At 33.3% G+C, this 19584-nt stretch overlaps 2 protein-coding genes across 2 annotated transcripts; one reads left to right on the top strand and one right to left on the bottom strand.

Annotated features, from left to right (window-relative positions):
* The first annotated feature begins 413 nt into the window (after positions 1-413).
* Positions 414-10496, top strand: LOC100820496 (probable xyloglucan glycosyltransferase 6). The gene is made up of 5 exons (XM_003520275.4): positions 414-1480; positions 3505-3813; positions 6384-6674; positions 6750-6863; positions 9333-10496. Exons 1-5 carry the CDS (start codon positions 707-709, stop codon positions 9966-9968), a joined length of 2124 nt encoding a protein of 707 aa, XP_003520323.1. The 5' UTR covers positions 414-706; the 3' UTR covers positions 9969-10496.
* A 3909-nt stretch (positions 10497-14405) lies between these two features.
* On the bottom strand, positions 14406-17051 carry LOC100794937 (40S ribosomal protein S8). The gene is made up of 5 exons (XM_003520943.4): positions 16906-17051; positions 16717-16789; positions 15565-15895; positions 14774-14952; positions 14406-14680 (listed from the first exon to the last, which is right to left on the bottom strand). Exons 1-5 carry the CDS (start codon positions 16907-16909, stop codon positions 14605-14607), a joined length of 663 nt encoding a protein of 220 aa, XP_003520991.1. The 5' UTR covers positions 16910-17051; the 3' UTR covers positions 14406-14604.
* Between the last annotated feature and the right edge of the window lie 2533 nt (positions 17052-19584).

Raw genomic sequence — 19584 nt, 5'->3', positions numbered from 1 at the left:
AAGGATTAGAAACACAATTTTTTAATACATAATTTTTTTATTAGTTGAAATTTATTTAAAAATATAAAATCAAGAGATAGTCTTTTTTTTAGATGCAAGACACATTTTTTTATCTCTAATAAATTTTAATTAACAACAAATGTATTCTTAACATTTTTTATGATAGAATCCATGAATTTTGATAAATGAGTGTTCATTATTTTTTTATTACATCATTTTTCTCTCTCTCAATATATAAAATAACACTGAAATATTCATGAATTATTTTCCTAAAAAAAATTCAAAAAAATATATTAGAAGAAGCATCCCTCCGCGAAGAGTCTCTGGGCAATGGGTACGTGAAAGTGAAATATTAGAAGAAGCATATATAATTAAAAAAAAAAGTGAGTTGCTTTTCACTCTTCCTTAATAAAAAAACAGTTAATAGAAGCAAGTTGACTCCTTGGCCCCTGAAACTGAGGAACACACGCAGCTAAAAAACTTGGTGCTACCTTAATTATAGCTCTAACACCACCACTCCTCTTCCTCTGGATCAAGATTCAAGCACCTCCACACTCACCACTGAAAAAAAAAATAACACCACAGCACCAAGAAAACAAAAAACAACAGAAGAAAGATCAATCTCTTATCTTTCTTCTTTTTTCTTACACACAACTTCCCTCCATCATTCAAATTCTTTCTCTTCTCTTTTTTTTTTCCTCTTTCCATGTCTCGCACTCCCAACTACGAGTTCCAGGAATGGTGGAACAAGCAGCGCGAAAAGAACACCACCAACACCAACAACCTCGACTCCCTCGACTCCCTCGACGACAACCTTAAAAACCTCGACCACGCCCACTCCCCCTCGTCGCCGCCGTTCACGGCGCTCGACATAAGCTCTTCCTCCGCCGCCGACACCTCCGCCGACCACGACCACGACCGCTCCGGCCGGAAAGAACGCTCTCGAAGCGCGCGGCAGCTCTCATGGGTCTTCCTGTTGAAATTCCAGCAGCTCGCCGCCAACCTCGGCTGGCTCTCCAACGGCCTCCTCTTCCTCCTCCGCACCGGCCAGCGCCGGATCGCGACGGACTCCGCCTCCTTCGGCGACGGCGGTGACACTTCGCGCCTCTACCGCGCGATCCGTTTCTTTCTCATAACAGTCCTCCTCCTCCTAGTGTTCGAGCTCCTCGCGTATTTCAAAGGCTGGCATTTCAGCCCTCCCGATCCGAGTGACGTTTTGGGCGTCATTGGAGTCGTTTACTCCACGTGGCTCGACGTTCGCGCCTCGTATCTATCACCTCCGCTGCAGAGTTTGGCGAATCTGTGCACCGTTTTGTTCATTGTGCAGTCGGTGGACAGGGTCGTTTTGATCTTAGGATGCTTCTGGATCAAGTTTCGGAGGCTCAAGCCCGTGGCGAGTGTGGATTACGATGGCCCCGTGCAGAGCGTGGAGGATTTTCCGATGGTGCTTGTTCAGATTCCCATGTGCAATGAGAGGGAGGTAAGATGATGTAGGTTGCTTTGTCCTTTTTTTTGGAACCAACCGAATCTGTTGTGGATGCTGAGTTTTTTTTTTTCCATTACGGTGTCGTTTTTGTTATTTGTTTGTGATCTGGTTTGTTATATATAAATTGATGTAAATGTTGGTGGTGATGAGCGTGATTTTGTGGGTAAAGTGCAAATGCTGTGGCTTGATTGGTCTGGTATCGTAAGGGTACTGGAGTTCTGTTTGCATAAACTTCCCTGTAAGAGCTTATATGAGAAAAATTAATAAGAAAGTAAAATGAATTGAGCTTCTCTCCCATAAGTTATATTCATCTTATGCTATTAAATTATGTAGAAATTCTCTCATTTAACTTCTTTAAAAATCGAAGACTTTAATTTATAGGAGAAGCTCAATTCATTTTACTTACCTTATATTCTTCTACTGTCAAGTGCTTGTGGAAAAATTTATCCAAGCAGAGCCTTTAAGGGCTTACTAAATTAGTGCTTATCATATCATATAAGTATTTATGTTATAAGTTATTTCTGCAAAGAAATTGGGTTAAATTGTTTTCAACTTTTCATGGAAGTTTTAAGTTGTTTATTATAAGTTATTGTGGAGAGCATATTGAAGTTAGAGCTTTTGTAGCTTGGTTATGGCGAACTGTGAGGGTGTGCCTCGCTCAGAGCTTGGAGACATGAGAGTTTGGATGTTTGCTGTAACATTTTTAGCGGGATTGGCTTAGGTGTTGAGTTTTGATGCTCCGTTTTAAAGAGGGAATGATGGAGAATTGTCTTGTTTGTTTAGGGTATGAGATTTGTCTTTGTGCTGTCATTAAATGCTGCGTACCTGAAACACTACTACTAGATCTTCCTTAAACTATGTATCAACAACTACTATAGTATATTTATTCTTTTCCTAATGCTGAACTTGGGGAAGCAATTAGAGAGGCAAACTGATCGAAGCAACCAGCATGTAGCTACTTAGACCAAAATAAAACAATAGATCTGGATAAAACTTTGAGTTAATAAGATTATTCAACATGTTTATAGATTCAGAGCATAGGAAGTGTATTTGTAATAAGATAATAAGATAGGTAAAAACATGGCCTACAAAATCACACTTCTTTGAATACTGTGAATGAGTGATATGCAACTAGATGAGGCATGTGTGCAGAAGGGTTTTTGATGGCTTGAGTGGCTTGTGCTACAAGTTATGCAGTGGTATATGGCTTGGGCCATGTGTGGTTGATTAAAGCTAGAGCTTTGTAACTTGTAGATGCCAAAACGGGAGGGTGCATGTCTTGAAGATTAGAGCTGTGACAAGGGATTTTTTCTGAGTTATTGTGAGTGAGACTGAGACCAGATTAGCTGTTGGGTTTTGATGCTCCATTTTAAAGAAGGAACGGCAGAGGGTTCTTGTGTGTATGTGGTGTTTTTAGGGGAAGAAATATTCTTCTCCTAATGCTCCATTTGGCTATGTGGACCAAAACAAGATGAAAGAAAAAGCAATAGATTTGTTTAACATTCATATGCTTAATTAATAATAATTACCTAATCTATGCTTAGATAAATAATATATAAAATGTATTAATAGACAGAATAAAATAAGTGTGTAAGTGGAGCAAACCTTTTATATCAAAATGATAATAAGATGTTAAGATACGTGTCTATTTTTCCAACTCACATCCTACAAAAGCTTGCTTGTTTAATTATTATGTCTTCAAATACACTCTCTTCCTCCCATTATTTTCATATAATGTCACCATACTAATTTTCCTCTTCTATTCTTGTCTATTTTAATAGTCATATAATGAGCATTATTTTAGTTGAAAGGAGGAGGTGCATCTTCTTATCACCAATGTCACTACTAGTTTCTGTCTTCCAATCGGCCCCTTCCCTTCTTCCCTAGAATGTAAAACCAGCAAAGGCATTTTTTCTTAATGAGCTGATCAATTACTAAGAATCGGATATCTTAATTTTATATCACTGTACTCTCCTTTTTTGGGATCATTGCTTAGTTTTTATCTTGTTGGCCTGTAGGTTTACCAGCAATCCATTGGAGCAGTTTGTATCCTAGATTGGCCAAAGGAGAGAATGCTTGTACAGGTTCTTGATGATTCTGATGAAGTAGATACCCAGCAGCTTATCAAGGCAGAAGTGCATAAATGGCAACAAAGGGGTGCTCGGATAATATATAGACATCGACTTATACGTACAGGCTACAAGGCAGGGAATCTTAAATCAGCAATGAACTGTGATTATGTTAAGGATTATGAGTTTGTGGCAATATTTGATGCTGATTTCCAGCCAACACCGGATTTTTTAAAGAAGACAGTGCCTTATTTCAAGGTAATTTTATGTCTACAAATTTCTAGTTAAAAGTTTTGTTGATTTGAGTAAATGTAGCAGCATATATTTGAATATGAAAAAGAACAGTTATAGATGTTTGTTATTTAGACTCACATAAAAATGATTTCACATTTTAGATCGAACACATCCTTAAAATTAGTCTCTAAGTTGTAGAACCTGAAGGTGCTTTAGCTCCGAGTTTTAATTTGGAGATGTTATGCATGCTTTTCACACTAAAAAAATTGAGATTGGTGAAATTTTGGATCTATAGGCTCTAGCATACAATATAAGTATATTAAGTTACCTGTAATGGTCTAATACTGATTTAAAATCAGGTTAATCATCACTCAGAGCAAAGAGTGATCAGTTGTACTCATGCACAGCCATCCACCATCCTTTCATTCAAAACTGAAGTTTTGAACCATTGGTGTTTTATTTTTATCCATATTAACTTTGTAATTGGTATTCAAGTTACATAATTGTCTCACGTCACACTAGAAATAATAAAAAAAAAATCCCATCCATTTTTTAGGAATTGACTTCACATTTTTTGACACCAGAGTTGTGCTTAATTCATCTCAGCATCATTAAGTGCAACATATAGTCTTGATGGTCAAAATTTTCTTTAAAAAACTATTGATACTTTGTTAGGAGTTATGAGAGAGGGAAGATGTTTTTAGGATATTAGTTAGTCAATTAGAGGGGGTTTGATACCTTGCAGTCTCATTTGTGCAAGGCCAGCATTTTAGAGCTGGAGCACATGCTAATGCTACATAAGCATATGCTGCTGAATAAAGAGTTTGGTCCCCATTTAATTGAGCATATCAAGAAGAGCATTGAGGGAGTATGTCAGAATTCGGTGAAGCAGAAGCCCTTTCTTGGACAAGGTGGAGTTACCCATCTTTCATGGCAGCGCTGAAGGGGAAGCTCAACTAAAATGAATGGTAGCAGTTTTGACTATGGCAGTGACTTGTTGCAATCTTTGGAGACTGAAAACAATACCAAGAAGGTGATTCAATGATCTAGAACCAGACACATTGTGGTGAAGAAAACAACCGAGATGCAAAATTTGTGAGAGAAACACAGATTTATACACAAATCAAAAGGGAGATACGCAGAACACAGGAGAATTTGGGTTGCAAAAACCCTTTTTAAGATAACCCAATACTATAGTAGAAGAGATAGTGAAGGAAGTCAAACAGGAGAAGGTAGCAATGGCTCAAAAACTTCGGATTTTAGGTATTTCTGCTACTAGAATTGTGGAACTATAATCTTCATATGGCAGGCATGGAGGTCTGATTTTCTTGCAAACTGGTTGACTCACCACTGTCTGAACCTCTAGACTCAGATTTACCCATGGAGGCTAATGGGTCATCTATGATTGAGCTGTGAGTCTCACATATGCCGGTCAATTTTTCACTGCCTAAACTGCTGGATTCAAGTCTGTACGTCAGTTGTGGGTTGGTTGAAGATGTGGTGATGGCAATTAGGATTTATGCTGTGAAATGCAGTGTGAATGAAGAGAAGAGGCACAAAATTGGAATTACACCAATAAATCTCATTTCATGTCTCATGACTTGATGGACCAAGCCCAGGCTACAAGAGAGGCGGTCTGTGATTTTATAGAAGATTACTTTTTAGGTTTAATGGACCAAGCGCAATTAACTAAGGCAAGGGAGGAGATCATGACTCATGAGGATGGGACATATGTATCTAATTGAAAGAAGAAGATTTGCTTCAAGGTTACACTTTGGGGCATACATTTGCCACGACCTCATCTCATTTCTGGAGGCTTTCATGCCCAACAATCTGCTAAGATCCCAATTTGTGTTACAAACAGTATGTTTTAGCAAAAGCTCAACATCCCACGTCCCCCCATTTTGTGTACCTAAAACAGAGCTCTAGAATTCCGGCCTAGAGGACAAGGTTGAATTTCAAGAGGGTGGTGTTTTTGTTACCGAAGAAAGATTCTATTAATTAAATAGAAAATAGGAGAAAGAATACTCCTCTTTCAAGGATTTCTACTTCACAAAGGATTTCCCCTTTTGTAAAGAGCAAGTGTTCAGCTTACAAGCAATAAAACATAATAAACACTTTCCCTTCCATGACTAACTAACTAGTATCCCAACTCTCCTACCTATGTTGCCCTTCCATCTCTTCTAAATTTTAACATACTTCTAGGAACTTAAACAGGTTAAATTTGATAATGTTCTTTTTTATTCATCAAATATGTTGAGTATTTTCATTTTATCTCCAATTCTAAACTAGTTTGAATGAGTAATTCAGCTTCTTTGAGATTTCATCACTTGCATTAATGCTGCTTGTAAATTTTTCATAAGTGCGTCAATATGAACTGTAAATGTAATTGATGACTTCTATTAGAATGACAGTAAAGAGTAAACAAATCATTTCTAGATATGAAGACAATGTTTATCTTATGGAACAATGTTTTCAATAGTCTAAACAAATAGTAGAAAATGCTACCAAGTCATTTTAAATGAAAAGTCTTTCTGGGTCCTGTATTAAGAATCTGTCTAACCATTTTTCCCCTTGTTTTACTCTAACTGAAGGGAAAGGATGATTTGGCATTAGTACAGGCAAGATGGGCATTTGTAAACAAGGACGAGAACTTGCTTACAAGATTGCAAAACATCAATTTGTCTTTCCACTTTGAGGTGGAACAACAGGTGAATGGTATCTTCATGAACTTCTTTGGTTTTAATGGAACTGCTGGTGTCTGGAGAATAAAGGCCCTTGAGGATAGTGGTGGTTGGTTGGAGCGAACAACTGTTGAGGACATGGATATTGCTGTTCGTGCTCATCTGTGTGGATGGAAGTTTGTATTTCTCAATGATGTTAAGGTGCACTATATTTCAAATATTGGTGCCTAATCATTAATGATTTAGAGTTTAATATGACTATTTGTCTTCTTGCAGTGTCTTTGTGAACTTCCAGAGACCTATGAGGCATATAAGAAACAACAACATCGCTGGCATTCCGGTCCAATGCAATTGTTTCGCTTGTGTTTTCTTGATATACTTCGTTCAAAGGTATTGAATTCAGCGCATGTTTTCTTTCAATTCTTTTAAATCCATGAAATTATCATTCTGTTGTTGTTGTTATTATTATTAGATCATCAGAATATAAATATAGTTTGATCCTTTTCTGTATTTTATTTTCAGAAGAATCAGAACTATATATCCAAATTGTTTTTCAATGAAAATATCCACTTGGTAGTAAAAATTGAATTGTTTTTTTGCAAAAATTCACTTAGAAGCATACACATCATGAGACATGAGAAGATAGATTAACATAAGAAAAGTGCCTACTTGATGAGTTGATGGTATCAAATATCAAATTTTTGCTATTAGGCAACATAAATATTTTATTCTGATTTGTTTCAAACTTTCAATGATAATACTGCTGATAAAAAAAAAAGTAGTTTACATACTAGTTACTAGTAAGCTGAGGAAGGAATATATAGAACTTGTTAATGTTTCCAATTAGATGCATGAAATTATTGATCTCTTGTATGCTCTTACTTATCATATACATTTTACTTAATGTTAGATATTTATTATATTATATGTAGTATGTTTTCATCTTCTTTCTTGAGAAGACATGCAAGGGATCAAAACTTAAAAGATAAAACCCAACAACTGTTCACTTTCAGAATGTGAAGTCTACCTTGCTTCATGCCTTGGTCTGAGTAATACTCATGATGTGCATTGTAGCAGGATAACCTCTGGTCTTCCTTGAGGCCAGACACAGCTCCTAGTGGCTCCAGTAATGTATTTTAGACCTGCTAAGTTCCTCCAGCCCCAATTTTCTACACGCTCATCTTTTCTTAATAATAATAATAATAAATAATAAAAAAATGACTATCTCCTGCAGAAGTGATGTCATTTGAAAGTATCTTGCAGAATCATTAGATACTTCTCATAAAGCTGTCAACTACTCACTTGTTACCCTTCAATCAAGCCTTTAGGAATTTAAAATCCAAATAGATGTAAGACAGGGTAAGTGGTAGGCTGTGATGTGTGACACAAGTGCCACACTTAAGCCAAAATATAACTAAGTTCCTTAATTATATATAGTATAAGAATCTAGGTTATTCTTTCAAGAACACATTGAATTTCTAATCTGATTTGGGGGGGGGGGGGGGGGGGGGGGGGGGTGTTCAAATCAAGATAGAAAATAATTGAAAATAGGCATTCAAGTTCATGTGACCATATTTATTGTTGTATTAGCATGTTTTATAGTTAATTTTGAATTTCTACAAAGTAATCATCTGCAATTCAGCCAACAAAGAAAGAATCATAATTCCAATCCTCAATCAATGTTAAATTTAAATCAATTTTATTAACCTAGATTACCAATCGATTAACCTAGCCTCAATTTGATTTCAGATTAATCAATCCAAGTTTCTATTATTTCAATTATAAAATTGAAGTCTAAATCCAATCAGGCATAGGTCAAATATTCATAATTCATGTTTGCAAGAGAAATCCATAAAAGAAGAAAAAGATGAGAAAATTTATACAAAACAAAGATTAAGCATACAAACTCAATACCTAACAACAATCCTTGAATCCTTTATATTGATAAGGTCTTTATTCTTTCATGATATTGACAATTACCATTGGAGGAGTGCAGAAATACAACAACACTGAAATCTTGAAGAAGAATCTTGGAGCTGTCAAAAACCCTAAACAATGAATTCAAAAGTGTATCAATTTGTATTCTAAATTCCCTATATCACTGTTGCTGTGTTTTTCACAATCCCTAATATAAACCTAGTCCAAACGACGACCCACAAAATGAGCTTCCAAGGAATGTGCCTTGATTGGGCTTAAAATAAGTGAGATATTTCTAAAATGGTGAGGGTATGTTCAATATGTGTGGCAGCACCTCTGCTCAAACTTAAAGGCTAAATTAAAACAACTGGAAAGCCCGAATTTTGCCTTTTTAACATTTCACAACTTGTAGATCTCTTTTTCATCTATCTTGGCATATAAAGAACACACATATCAAATCTACAACTCAACTTATGGCTAAAACACTGTACTAATGTCAATTTACAATTGCTGAAAAATTGCTTCAAAGCCCAATTCATAATTAAAATAGTTCTAAGATCACTTAATTAAAACCTACAACATCATTGATAAGGCAATTATAGGGGTAATTGATGTTTTTAAAAACAGTAATTATCAATGTGGTATAATAATTAAGCATCTTGTTATAACATTGTTAAAGCATCTACATTAGGGTAGTGAAATAATGGAGTGCAGGCTTATTAAATGCTATTTTATCACAATTATCTTTAAATTAAAAAATACTATTTAAATTTTGTACAGAACTTTTGGCTGTTGAAATGCTCATATATACTAAAGATATGCTTAGACAATTATTTGTACTGTTATTTGCCTACATCTTGCACTGTATGAAATACTAGTTTTTTCCCCATCCATTTTACTAAAATAATTTGACTTCTATGATGTTAATTCCATTTGTACCAGGTTAGTTGGGCAAAGAAGGTCAATTTAATATTTCTTTTCTTCCTCCTGAGGAAGCTTATCCTGCCATTTTATTCATTCACCCTATTCTGCATCATTCTTCCTTTGACCATGTTCCTTCCCGAAGCGGAGCTCCCAGCCTGGGTTGTTTGTTACATTCCTGGAATCATGTCCCTCCTAAGTGTTCTACCAGCTCCACGGTCATTTCCGTTTATAGTTCCTTACCTTCTATTTGAGAACACTATGTCGGTAACTAAATTTAATGCCATGATATCTGGATTACTTCGCTTTGGAAGTTCTTACGAGTGGGTGGTTACAAAAAAGTTGGGAAGATCGTCTGAGACTGATTTGGTTGCCTTTGAGAAAGAAGCTGAGCCTCTAATGCGATCTAATAGTCTTCATAGATCATCCTCAGATTCAGGCATTGAGGAACTAAGCAAACTAGAATTGTCAAAAAAAACTGGGAAGACGAAGAAAAATCGTCTCTTCAGGAAAGAACTTTATCTTGCATTTATTTTGTTGGCTGCCTCAGTTAGAAGCTTATTGTCTGCCCAAGGAATTCACTTCTACTTCTTATTATTTCAAGGGATAAGTTTTCTGGTTGTTGGCCTTGATTTGATTGGAGAGCAGGTTAGTTAAGGTTCAGATTTTGAATTTTAAGTGCATACAAATCCTCTCAGATCCTCATTCATAAAGGTCAGAATGGCCAAATCTTAAACCCATCCCCGAACACATTGATTTGAGCCTCATTGTTGTTGCCAAGTCATATGCCTTAAGTTACATAAAGTTGTTTCAGTTCCTAATGGCAAAACGTATCAACACCTTGGAAAAAAGAAAAAAGGGGTTTAACATTCCTGACCTATAATACAATGCCATTATACAATTCCTTGCCTGCCTGAATTGAAAAGGTGGAGATTGTTAGATTATAACATTTGTTATTCTTTTTTTTTTTTCACTATTGGCATACTGTACAGTCACATAGTTTCATTGTGTCGTTGCTCAATTTTTATTTGTTATCAGGCAGTGAGGTTTTGGGCACACCTGTCAGCAAACATGTGTTCATCTTTTACCATTAACTTTATTGGTTGTATTTATCATAGTTAATTCTGTACTTGATTATGATTGTGAAACTGAGCCTTGTCAATGGAAAACCTCAATGTTACCTAAGCAAACAGAACTTATTTTTAATGGTATTTAAAAGCTTGTTTCCAGCTTGTAATACAACTTGATTAAAAAATAAATTGAAACAGATGCCTCAGTAGAGAAAGAAAATGTTGCAAGACCTGTTATTCACTGAATATATTGTTAATACTATTGTGTCAAAAAAAGATTGTTTATACTATTAATAAAATATTTTTAAAAGGGGAGTTTCGATGTTGAAAGTACAATTGTCACTAATTATAGAAAAGTTTAAATATGTTTTTATCCTTAATAAATACTTAATTTTTGTATTTATTTTATAATAATTTTGTTTTACGTTGAATTTTTAATAAAATAATATTTTTTTTATTCTTGACACTTTTGTTTGTTTTTAATAAATTAGTGAATTTTATATTTGTTTTATGATAATTTTTAGTCGGGACAAATAAAATTTATTAATTTATTAAGGAATAAATAAAAATTTCATTAAATTTCTAGGAATTAAAATAAAATATCAAAGACTAAAAATAAAATTATTCTTCTATTAAAAACTCAACACAAATAAACAAATTATTAGAGAAAAATGTAAAAATTGAATATTTATAAAGAAAAAAAATATATATAAGCCCTATATAAAAGGTTCAATGAGTCTATGCGGTTGAATAAGCTCTTGGAGCTCAAAAGTGTGTTTGGTTGTGAGGAGAGTAACAATGTGAAGAGAAATAGAAGAGCGGTAATTTAAAAGGTAAATAGTCATTTTTTTATTCCTGGAAATATATTGTGTGGACAAATATGTCCTTAAAGATATAAAATAAAATTTAGTTTCCAAAAGGTAAAAAATGAGACAAATCTGTTCCACCATTAAATTTACTTTCATACATTACCTTAAAGAACTCGAATACGTGCACCTAGGAACACAAATGTTATAAAATTGATGTTCAAGTGAACATAGGAACTAAAGTTACACACAAATACGTCCTTAAATTTAACAAGTTATTGATATTTTCGTCTTTCAACATGTAATTTATTGACAAATATATCCACAAAATATATAAACATAAACTTAGTTGATTGACATAAATAAAAGAATACATGTACCAACAACACATTAGACTTTGACGTTTCTGATTTTATTACTACAAATATTTATTATAATGTATTATAATTATAATTATTATTTCTCTTTGATAAATTAAAATTATAAATATAATGAAATAGAATGAAGTAGAATAAGAAATGCACTCGATATGGGGTTTACCCAATGCTAAATGCAAAGGCACATGATAGATTGATATGAACATTATGAGCTGTCCCGTAATAAACCTAGTTGTTGCTGATATTTTCTTCTCGATCCCTTCTTTCACAAGCCTAGCTCGAAGAAGGAAGAGATAAGAGGGCCCTATGGAAAATGTGGTCAGAAATCCATAATAGAGTCCGACCACAACTATCGAATTAATTATCTTCATGCATAAGAATACTAGATTATCCAGTATAAAAGATTGAAAAATCATCTCAAACCTCTCTTTTTCTTTTCTATTGCAATTTTTGGATTATTATATAATTATTTTTCAACTTTCCATTTTTCCAGGGAGGTATGTTAAATTCGAATAGTACCTTATAAAATAGTTTTAGTAATCAGATTAATTTATTTTAATGAATGAGATTTGGGGTAAGTTTGCCATCATGACATCACTCAAGTAAAATAATATACAAAAAATATATATAATATGAAAAAATAATATAAAAAATATATTAAATAAAATAATATATGAAAATTTAAATAAAATATTATCAAAAATATATTAAATAAAATAGTATTAAAAAAATTATAAAATATTATAAAAACATATAAAATATTAAATTAAACTAAAAAAACATTTATTTAATAAATAATTAAATTTAAAAAATTATTTACAATTAAAAAATAGAAGTCATAAATGAATTTACTACTTCTAACAAAAAATAAATGACTTAGAGGTCGGAAAAAACTATAAATAACTTAGAAGTCATAAAAAAAGATTTACGATATATATATATATATATATATATATATATATATATATATATATATATATATATATATATATATATATATATATATATATATTTACAATTTCAGTTAAGAAGAATAGAAGTAGTATATATTACAATTTTTAACTCATACTCATAACATCTGTTATAACTTATGGGAAGGAATAATTCAAAATCAACTCCATTGATAAACTCAAAAAAAAATTACACATATTTAGTCAATTGGCAGCGTTTTCCAACATGAGCGTGTCGCCTCCTGTGCTCATTGATCTACGACCCCACGTCGTCACTTACGCTTGTAGATCTATGATCGTGTGTCGCCTCTTTGGTGCGCATTCATTTGAATGGTTTGCGTTCGAAGTTCAATGGCTTGTGTGCAGATTGACATTTATTGAGTTGGTTTCAACCGAGTATTGCTTGGCAGGCACAAGTTATTTAGTGTTCAATAAATCGTGACTTTTTTGTTGGGTTGTAGATCTTATTTTGTGACTTGTGTGCAATATAATTGGGGACGGTTGTGTAACCAGTTTTGGCAAGATTATTTTTTATTTCAGTGTAAACATCTTTATGGTAGTCTCACGTAAATCTTGAAAAATGTTTCTACCCTACGCACCACATTTGTTTCCCATGATGAACTTTTGTATTTGTTCACATCTGTACTAACTCATTTATCATAAATGATGGAAGGAATCCGGATCCGTTGGCGTTAGTAACAGGTTAGTTCAAAGTAAAGAAACAAGAGAAAATTTGAACTGAATTTAAAGATGAGAAACCAAAATTTATTTTGACTTCAGTGAGAGCACTATTTTTATTTTTCTATATACTAAAACCAGTAAAAACAACCTTTGGTTACTTTTTTTCATTTTTGCTTTTATAAATTTAAGAGTGTGGAATTTGGCAGAATCTAAGTTATTAAGGTCCCGTTTATAAAAAGATATCATGACAGATCTACAAGATTTTTTTAGCTTATTTTAATAAGCTGTAGGAAGTAGCTTATTACCAAGTGCTTAAGGCGTTACTAATAGAAATGCCAGCTTTCAAAACCCACCATTGAGCGTTCAAGACTTCCAGGTTCATTTTTTTCATTCCTGCACCGCATAACATTTTTATTCTTCCTTCTTTTTATCTTTTGGTTTAATCTAAAGTTTTGTTGGCTTTCTTTTCCTAACCCAAGACTTAAATATATTTTTATCCTTAAAATATGAATCCTTTTAATTTTAATCCTAATTTTAATCCTTTTTCATAATATATTTAAGTCAAACAGGTAATACAAGATTTGCAATTTAGGGCACTTTTTTACTACCAAAATTGTTTTTTGTTAAATTTAAAAATATGATTTTCTAATGATTAAAAACTATCAAAAACTGTCAGAATCAAATTAATAAAAAAAATTAGAGCAGTATTTAAAGTGATTAATGACATTATAATTTACTTAATGAGTTTATTATAACAGTTTTTAATTTAACCACCAGAAAATCATCCTTTATAACATAAATTAGAAAATCAAATTTTAATGATAAAAAATTATTAGAAATTATTAATCTTTTATTTCCTTTCCCGTTTAATTAACAATTTGTAAATCTTTTATCTCCTATTTGATTCACAATATGCAAAAGGACTAAAAATAACAATCTGAGAATTCCAATGACTAAAAAAAGCAACTTTTAATTCGAAGGACTGAAAAATAAAATTATTCAATTTTAAAGGACTAAAAAACATATTTAAGCCCCCAATAAATGATTATCTGTTGGTTGCTGGGAGATGCCACCCATTTGTAGGCTTTGCCGTTAAGCACTCATTCAATTAAGATTTTTAAAATTAAGATTTTAATAATTGAATGAATACTAGCTCTTACACATTTATCTGCTATTGAAAACCCCATCCCCCAGTACCCAACAATAAGAATAGCAAGACATTAATTAATAAAAATTATAACTCATCAGTAGCAAAAACAGTTCAAAACAAAATTACGATGCCAATTTGCGAAGGACTAACAAGATAATTTGCACTAATCGATGTCCTGTGGCTCAAAACATCACCTTAAATGGTACCAGCAACACATAAAAGCAACTAAAGCCATATAAAAATTTGGAAAACACTAAAATCAAGCAGCACCCTTTCCCTTCTTCTTCTGGAGTTTTTTCATGTAAAACTCCAACTCCTTACCTTCCAGAATGTAGCTGCATAAATTCAAGAAGAAAAAAACACAATTAACAAATACGAAAGGGTTCGTTATAAACATATTAAAAATAATCACAACTCAAATAAATTACCCATCAGCTCTGCCACATTGACCAGGTCTAGAGGAAATGCAAGCAAGCAAACGCCCACCACCAAACTGCTCCTCAATGTGAGCATCAAGCTTTCGATCTTTCTGGCGCTTCTCCAATTTTCTCTGCACATGGTTACTCTTTTTGGCTTCTTCTGCAGCTGCAGCAGCATCACCACCCTCCTGCAAGTTACATCCCAGGATAAGAAAAAAGACGTCAGCTTCTACACTCAAGAATGCAGAACACCTCATCCGATGATATTATCAAATACAATGGAAAGAATAACAAAATAGCACCAAGCAGCTTCTCATTTCTCATCATAAACATAAACAACAATAGGTGTTGCCCATTCCGCCATTTGTACATGCTAGTGATGCTACTAAAAGATGAAGTACTGCACTACTGCTTTAAGAAGCACAATAGCACATACATTTTATTTAGACAACAGATGTATAAGCAAAAAATAAATATTAAGGAGAAGTAAATAAACACAAAATCTGGAGAATCATAATAGAATGACGTTTGGAGACAAAAAAATACTTTTCAGAACATATGCAATGAATCAAAAGCTGATATGCAATACATCAGAGTATTGGTTTCAGACATGTCTAATGTCCAACCTTATTTAAACAACCAAAACCTGCAACTGAAAATAGAAAATTTATACATATACAAGGAATGGAACTACTAAGTATTAGGCTGAAAGTTACTAATGTCGTGGTATCAAGAACAGTGAATAAAGTAAAATATCATAAAAGAAAAGAAAGAACATGCAAAAATTCCAAAGGCATCACCTCTGCAGTTTCCTTCTTGGCAGCTGTCTTCTTTTTCCTACCAATCTCAACACCATAGTGCTGAAGATACCACTGTTTGAATGGAGCAGCATCAACCTGAACGATAGCACTTTTGACAAGAGTCTGAGTACGCACAAGCTCATTGTTTGAGGCATTGTAAACCACATCTAGTACACGAGTCTTGCGAGTTACAGCTTCACTTCCCCAGGAGTAATTTCCAGTATCCAATCTCAATGCCCTCCATTTCACATTTCCACCTCTAACACGGATCCTCCTGACTGTCTTGTTGCTTGACAGCTTAGTGTTAGCAGGCTGGCGACCAAGCTCATACCTATATGAAAACACCATAATATCTTAGTTAAAGAAAGAATTATCATCACAGCTGAAAGTAAATACCAACAAATTATAGTGTATTTAATAACAAATGGTATCAAATGCAAAAAAGTTATCAAAATAGATACAAAAGAACTTACATCAAATTCTCTGTTTAAAACAAACTATACTAAGGGAAATTAAATAGGAAAGAATAGCTATTAGTAAGGCCAAAAATATTATTAAACTGACAACCAATTTTTTTATATTAAACTGTAAGGCACTCCCTGTTGGAAAAGTTCCTTGCTCACTCATTCACATACCGTCAGAGACGGAAAAAAATTGGAAAAAAAATGTGGCACACTGTAATGAAAGCTAAGATTTGAAAAAGGCTCCCATTTTGCATCAAATTCTAAATCGAAATTCTAGTACAATAACCCATTTTAATTTCCACCTCCCCTAACAAAAACCCGAAGAACAGCTACACCTAGATCTACCATATGCTCCAGAACACATAATCACATTTCAAAAATCCCAAATCGCAGTGAAAACAAAACAAAAAATATAACAATAAGCTCTTTTAAAACAAAACAAAAAAAAAAAAAAACACTTTCGATTTCAATTTCAAACTGTCAAATCCACAACCAAGTAAAGATCCCAACCATCGTACCAATCAAAACGACCAAAAATCCCAACACAAACACATCTTCCACTTTCAGCAACAACATTAGGCAACTCTAAGCAGCAAGAAAAAAAAAAAAAACAACACAACAAATTAAAATAAATAAAAAATTCAAAAAATTAAAATGAATAAATAAATAACATAAAAGAGGCACGCACTTTCTCTTTTTCCTCCAGGCCTTCTTCTTGCCACCAGTGGCACGCCTCTTGTGCATAGAATCTCTGGAGATACCTGATTCAGAACAACAAATCCCATTAGAGAAAATTGCACGAACGAACACGTGAAATTAGGGTTTGCGCTATAACATAACAATGAGAGAGAAAGATGTGAAAGAAGCGTTTACTCACCCATGTTGGCAGAGAGTTGTGGCGAAGGAGCAACAACTCACTCTGTATTGTGTCTCTATGTGGCTTCCTCGCCCTCTCTTAAAACCCTAATATTACGGATTATATATTTCAACAGACGAAACCCTACTTACTGATCCGGCTTCGCTTACCCGGCCCAGAATCAGGCCCAATTTTAAGAAGAAAAAAAATATCACAAGAAATCCTTAATAAAGAAAATACGTAAATATATTTTATTATTTTAAATTATATTTATAAAAATATTTGGATAAATATTCAATTTAGTCTTTGAATTTATAAGATATTAACAATTAAGTTTTGAAAGATGAAAAAGTAAAATTTTGTCCCTAAATTTTTAAAGTACAATAAATTTATCTCATTATCAATTTTCTACTATAACTTAAACGATTATTCCTACATGACGTCGTTGGACCTATTTGTCATCCTACATTTTATTGTGTTGTTGCTATCATGGAGAGACTAAATTGACACCAATCACACCACAATCATCACCACAAGATGTCACCACCATTGTTAATCATGCCTTCACATATCCCTTCACTAAAAGGTGAAAACCACCATAGATCCATCAACCATAACCAGAGTCACCCCGAAACTCTCCAATAACAACAAATTCATTATCTTTATGAATAGTAACAACAAACCTCCATTGCAAACAACAACAACAAACTAGAATAAACCCCCATGAGTAGAATCATCTCGTTAAGGACTTGTAATCTCAAACAAACAAGGAAAAAATTGAAGCACAATGCTTCTTTTCTTGTTCTCCTTTTTTCTCTTTTTGGTTCAATCTCATTTCTCACTCACGCAAATTCATTCTCTTACACCTTAAATGTCACAGTTATAATAAATTATGAAAATCACAACTTTTTCTTTGTGTCCTTCGTGGCAGCGACAATAAGTTTCGACCTCCTGATGAATTTGTCGTTACATGGTTTTAGGGGGAAAAAGGAAGAACGGATGAAATCATGTCAGGTGGTGTTGGGCTTGCAATGAGAGACTTAGAAGCAATAGTGGTGGAGAGTGGGGAGGCGCGATAAAGGTGGAGAGGGTGAAGGTGCAACAAAGAAGGAAAGGGAAAGATTAGAGGATGATAAAGAGAAAGACAAAAGAAAAATATCTTAGTTTTCTAAACTGCTAAATTGGTTCGTCGAAATTGGTGACAATTTAGTCCCTCCGCGTCAATAACACACAAAACAAAGTTTAGAATGACAAATAGGTCCACAAATGTCACATGGGATTATTCGTTTGGGTTAACAGAGAAAAATAATGATGAGATGAATTTGTTACACTTTTTGAAAATTCGGGAATAAAAATTTATTTTTCCATCTTTCAGTGACTCAAGTGTTAACGTCTTTCAAATTCAAGGACTAAATTGGATATTTACCCAGCATATTCTATAAATTCTTTGTCAAAAATTGATTAAACCATACACATTTTAAAATTTTCAATTTTTTTAAAACAAAAAATAACAAGTCAAAACAAACATATTTTCTAAATCTTTAAAAATTAAAAATTAAAAATATTTTCAAAAATAAAAAAAATATTTTCTCAAATTAAATATCACCTAATAATTTTTTAGGTGCTCATCTAATTATAATTACTAGGGGTGGGTAAACGGGTCAGCATGTCTAGCATAAGGCCACCCATGTAAGCCAACATTGGTAGTGGACGGGGCCTATCCACTCCATACTCTTACAAGGACTTAATACTTTGGTCCACTTCTATTTCGCTGGCCAAATGGACTGGTCTGCGAGTCTAGTTTTAAAAAAAACTACTATTTCAAAATAAATATATTTTTCTCTTAAGAAATAGTTAATTACACTCAATTATATATATATATATATATATATATATATATATATATATATATATATATATATATATATATAAGTCTTAATATCTCTAACAAATACTCAATTACAAAAGTTTTAATTGCACAAGCGTAAGGAGGGGTCAGCGCTGACATTGCAGAGGTTGTGGCCGTGAGGCGTGGTGTGTGTCATGGATAGTGTGATGAGAAGAAGGAACGACATAGAGGGAGTGAGGAGAAGAAATGTCCAACACATGTTGTGTCATTTTGTTTTGTAGTGTTAAGTATGGTATGTGTCGTTGTGTTATGCGTTTAGGATTAATTGGGTTGGGCTTAGCTGGTGGTTGGGGCTTATGGGGTTTTCAATTTTGTATTTTAGTTGTAAGTCAATTTGCGGGTTTGCAGGCCAAACCATGGACCCTGAGGTCCAAACCCACATAGCCCGCATATTATGTGGGACTAACCCAAAATCTTGTATAGCCATGAATTAAAAAAAATGATTTGTGACCCACGCAGACCGTTGGTTTAGCAGGTCGGGCGAGCCCGTTTACCCTCTCCTACTAGTGAAAACAAGCGTGTTCACATTTATATTGCTATATCACTTCTTTATTGCATTAAAACTAACATTTTTTTTTTCTAATTATGCATTGATGTCTATATTAATTTTAATTTAATGATTTTTTTAGATTTTAATACATATTTGTTTATATGATTTTTTTAATTCTAATGTTTCTACTGTTTATGATAATTTAATATGTTATTTTTTTGTGTATTGCACAATATTGTACTTTTAGTAGTATTTTAAAAAAAAAAACTGTACTTACTACCTACACATGAAAAATATGTTA

This window comes from Glycine max, chromosome 3, assembly GCF_000004515.6.
Source record: "Glycine max cultivar Williams 82 chromosome 3, Glycine_max_v4.0, whole genome shotgun sequence".
NCBI lineage: Eukaryota > Viridiplantae > Streptophyta > Magnoliopsida > Fabales > Fabaceae > Glycine > Glycine max.
Note: the sequence above shows the minus strand (reverse complement) of the source record. Positions and strands in the feature narration are given on the sequence as shown.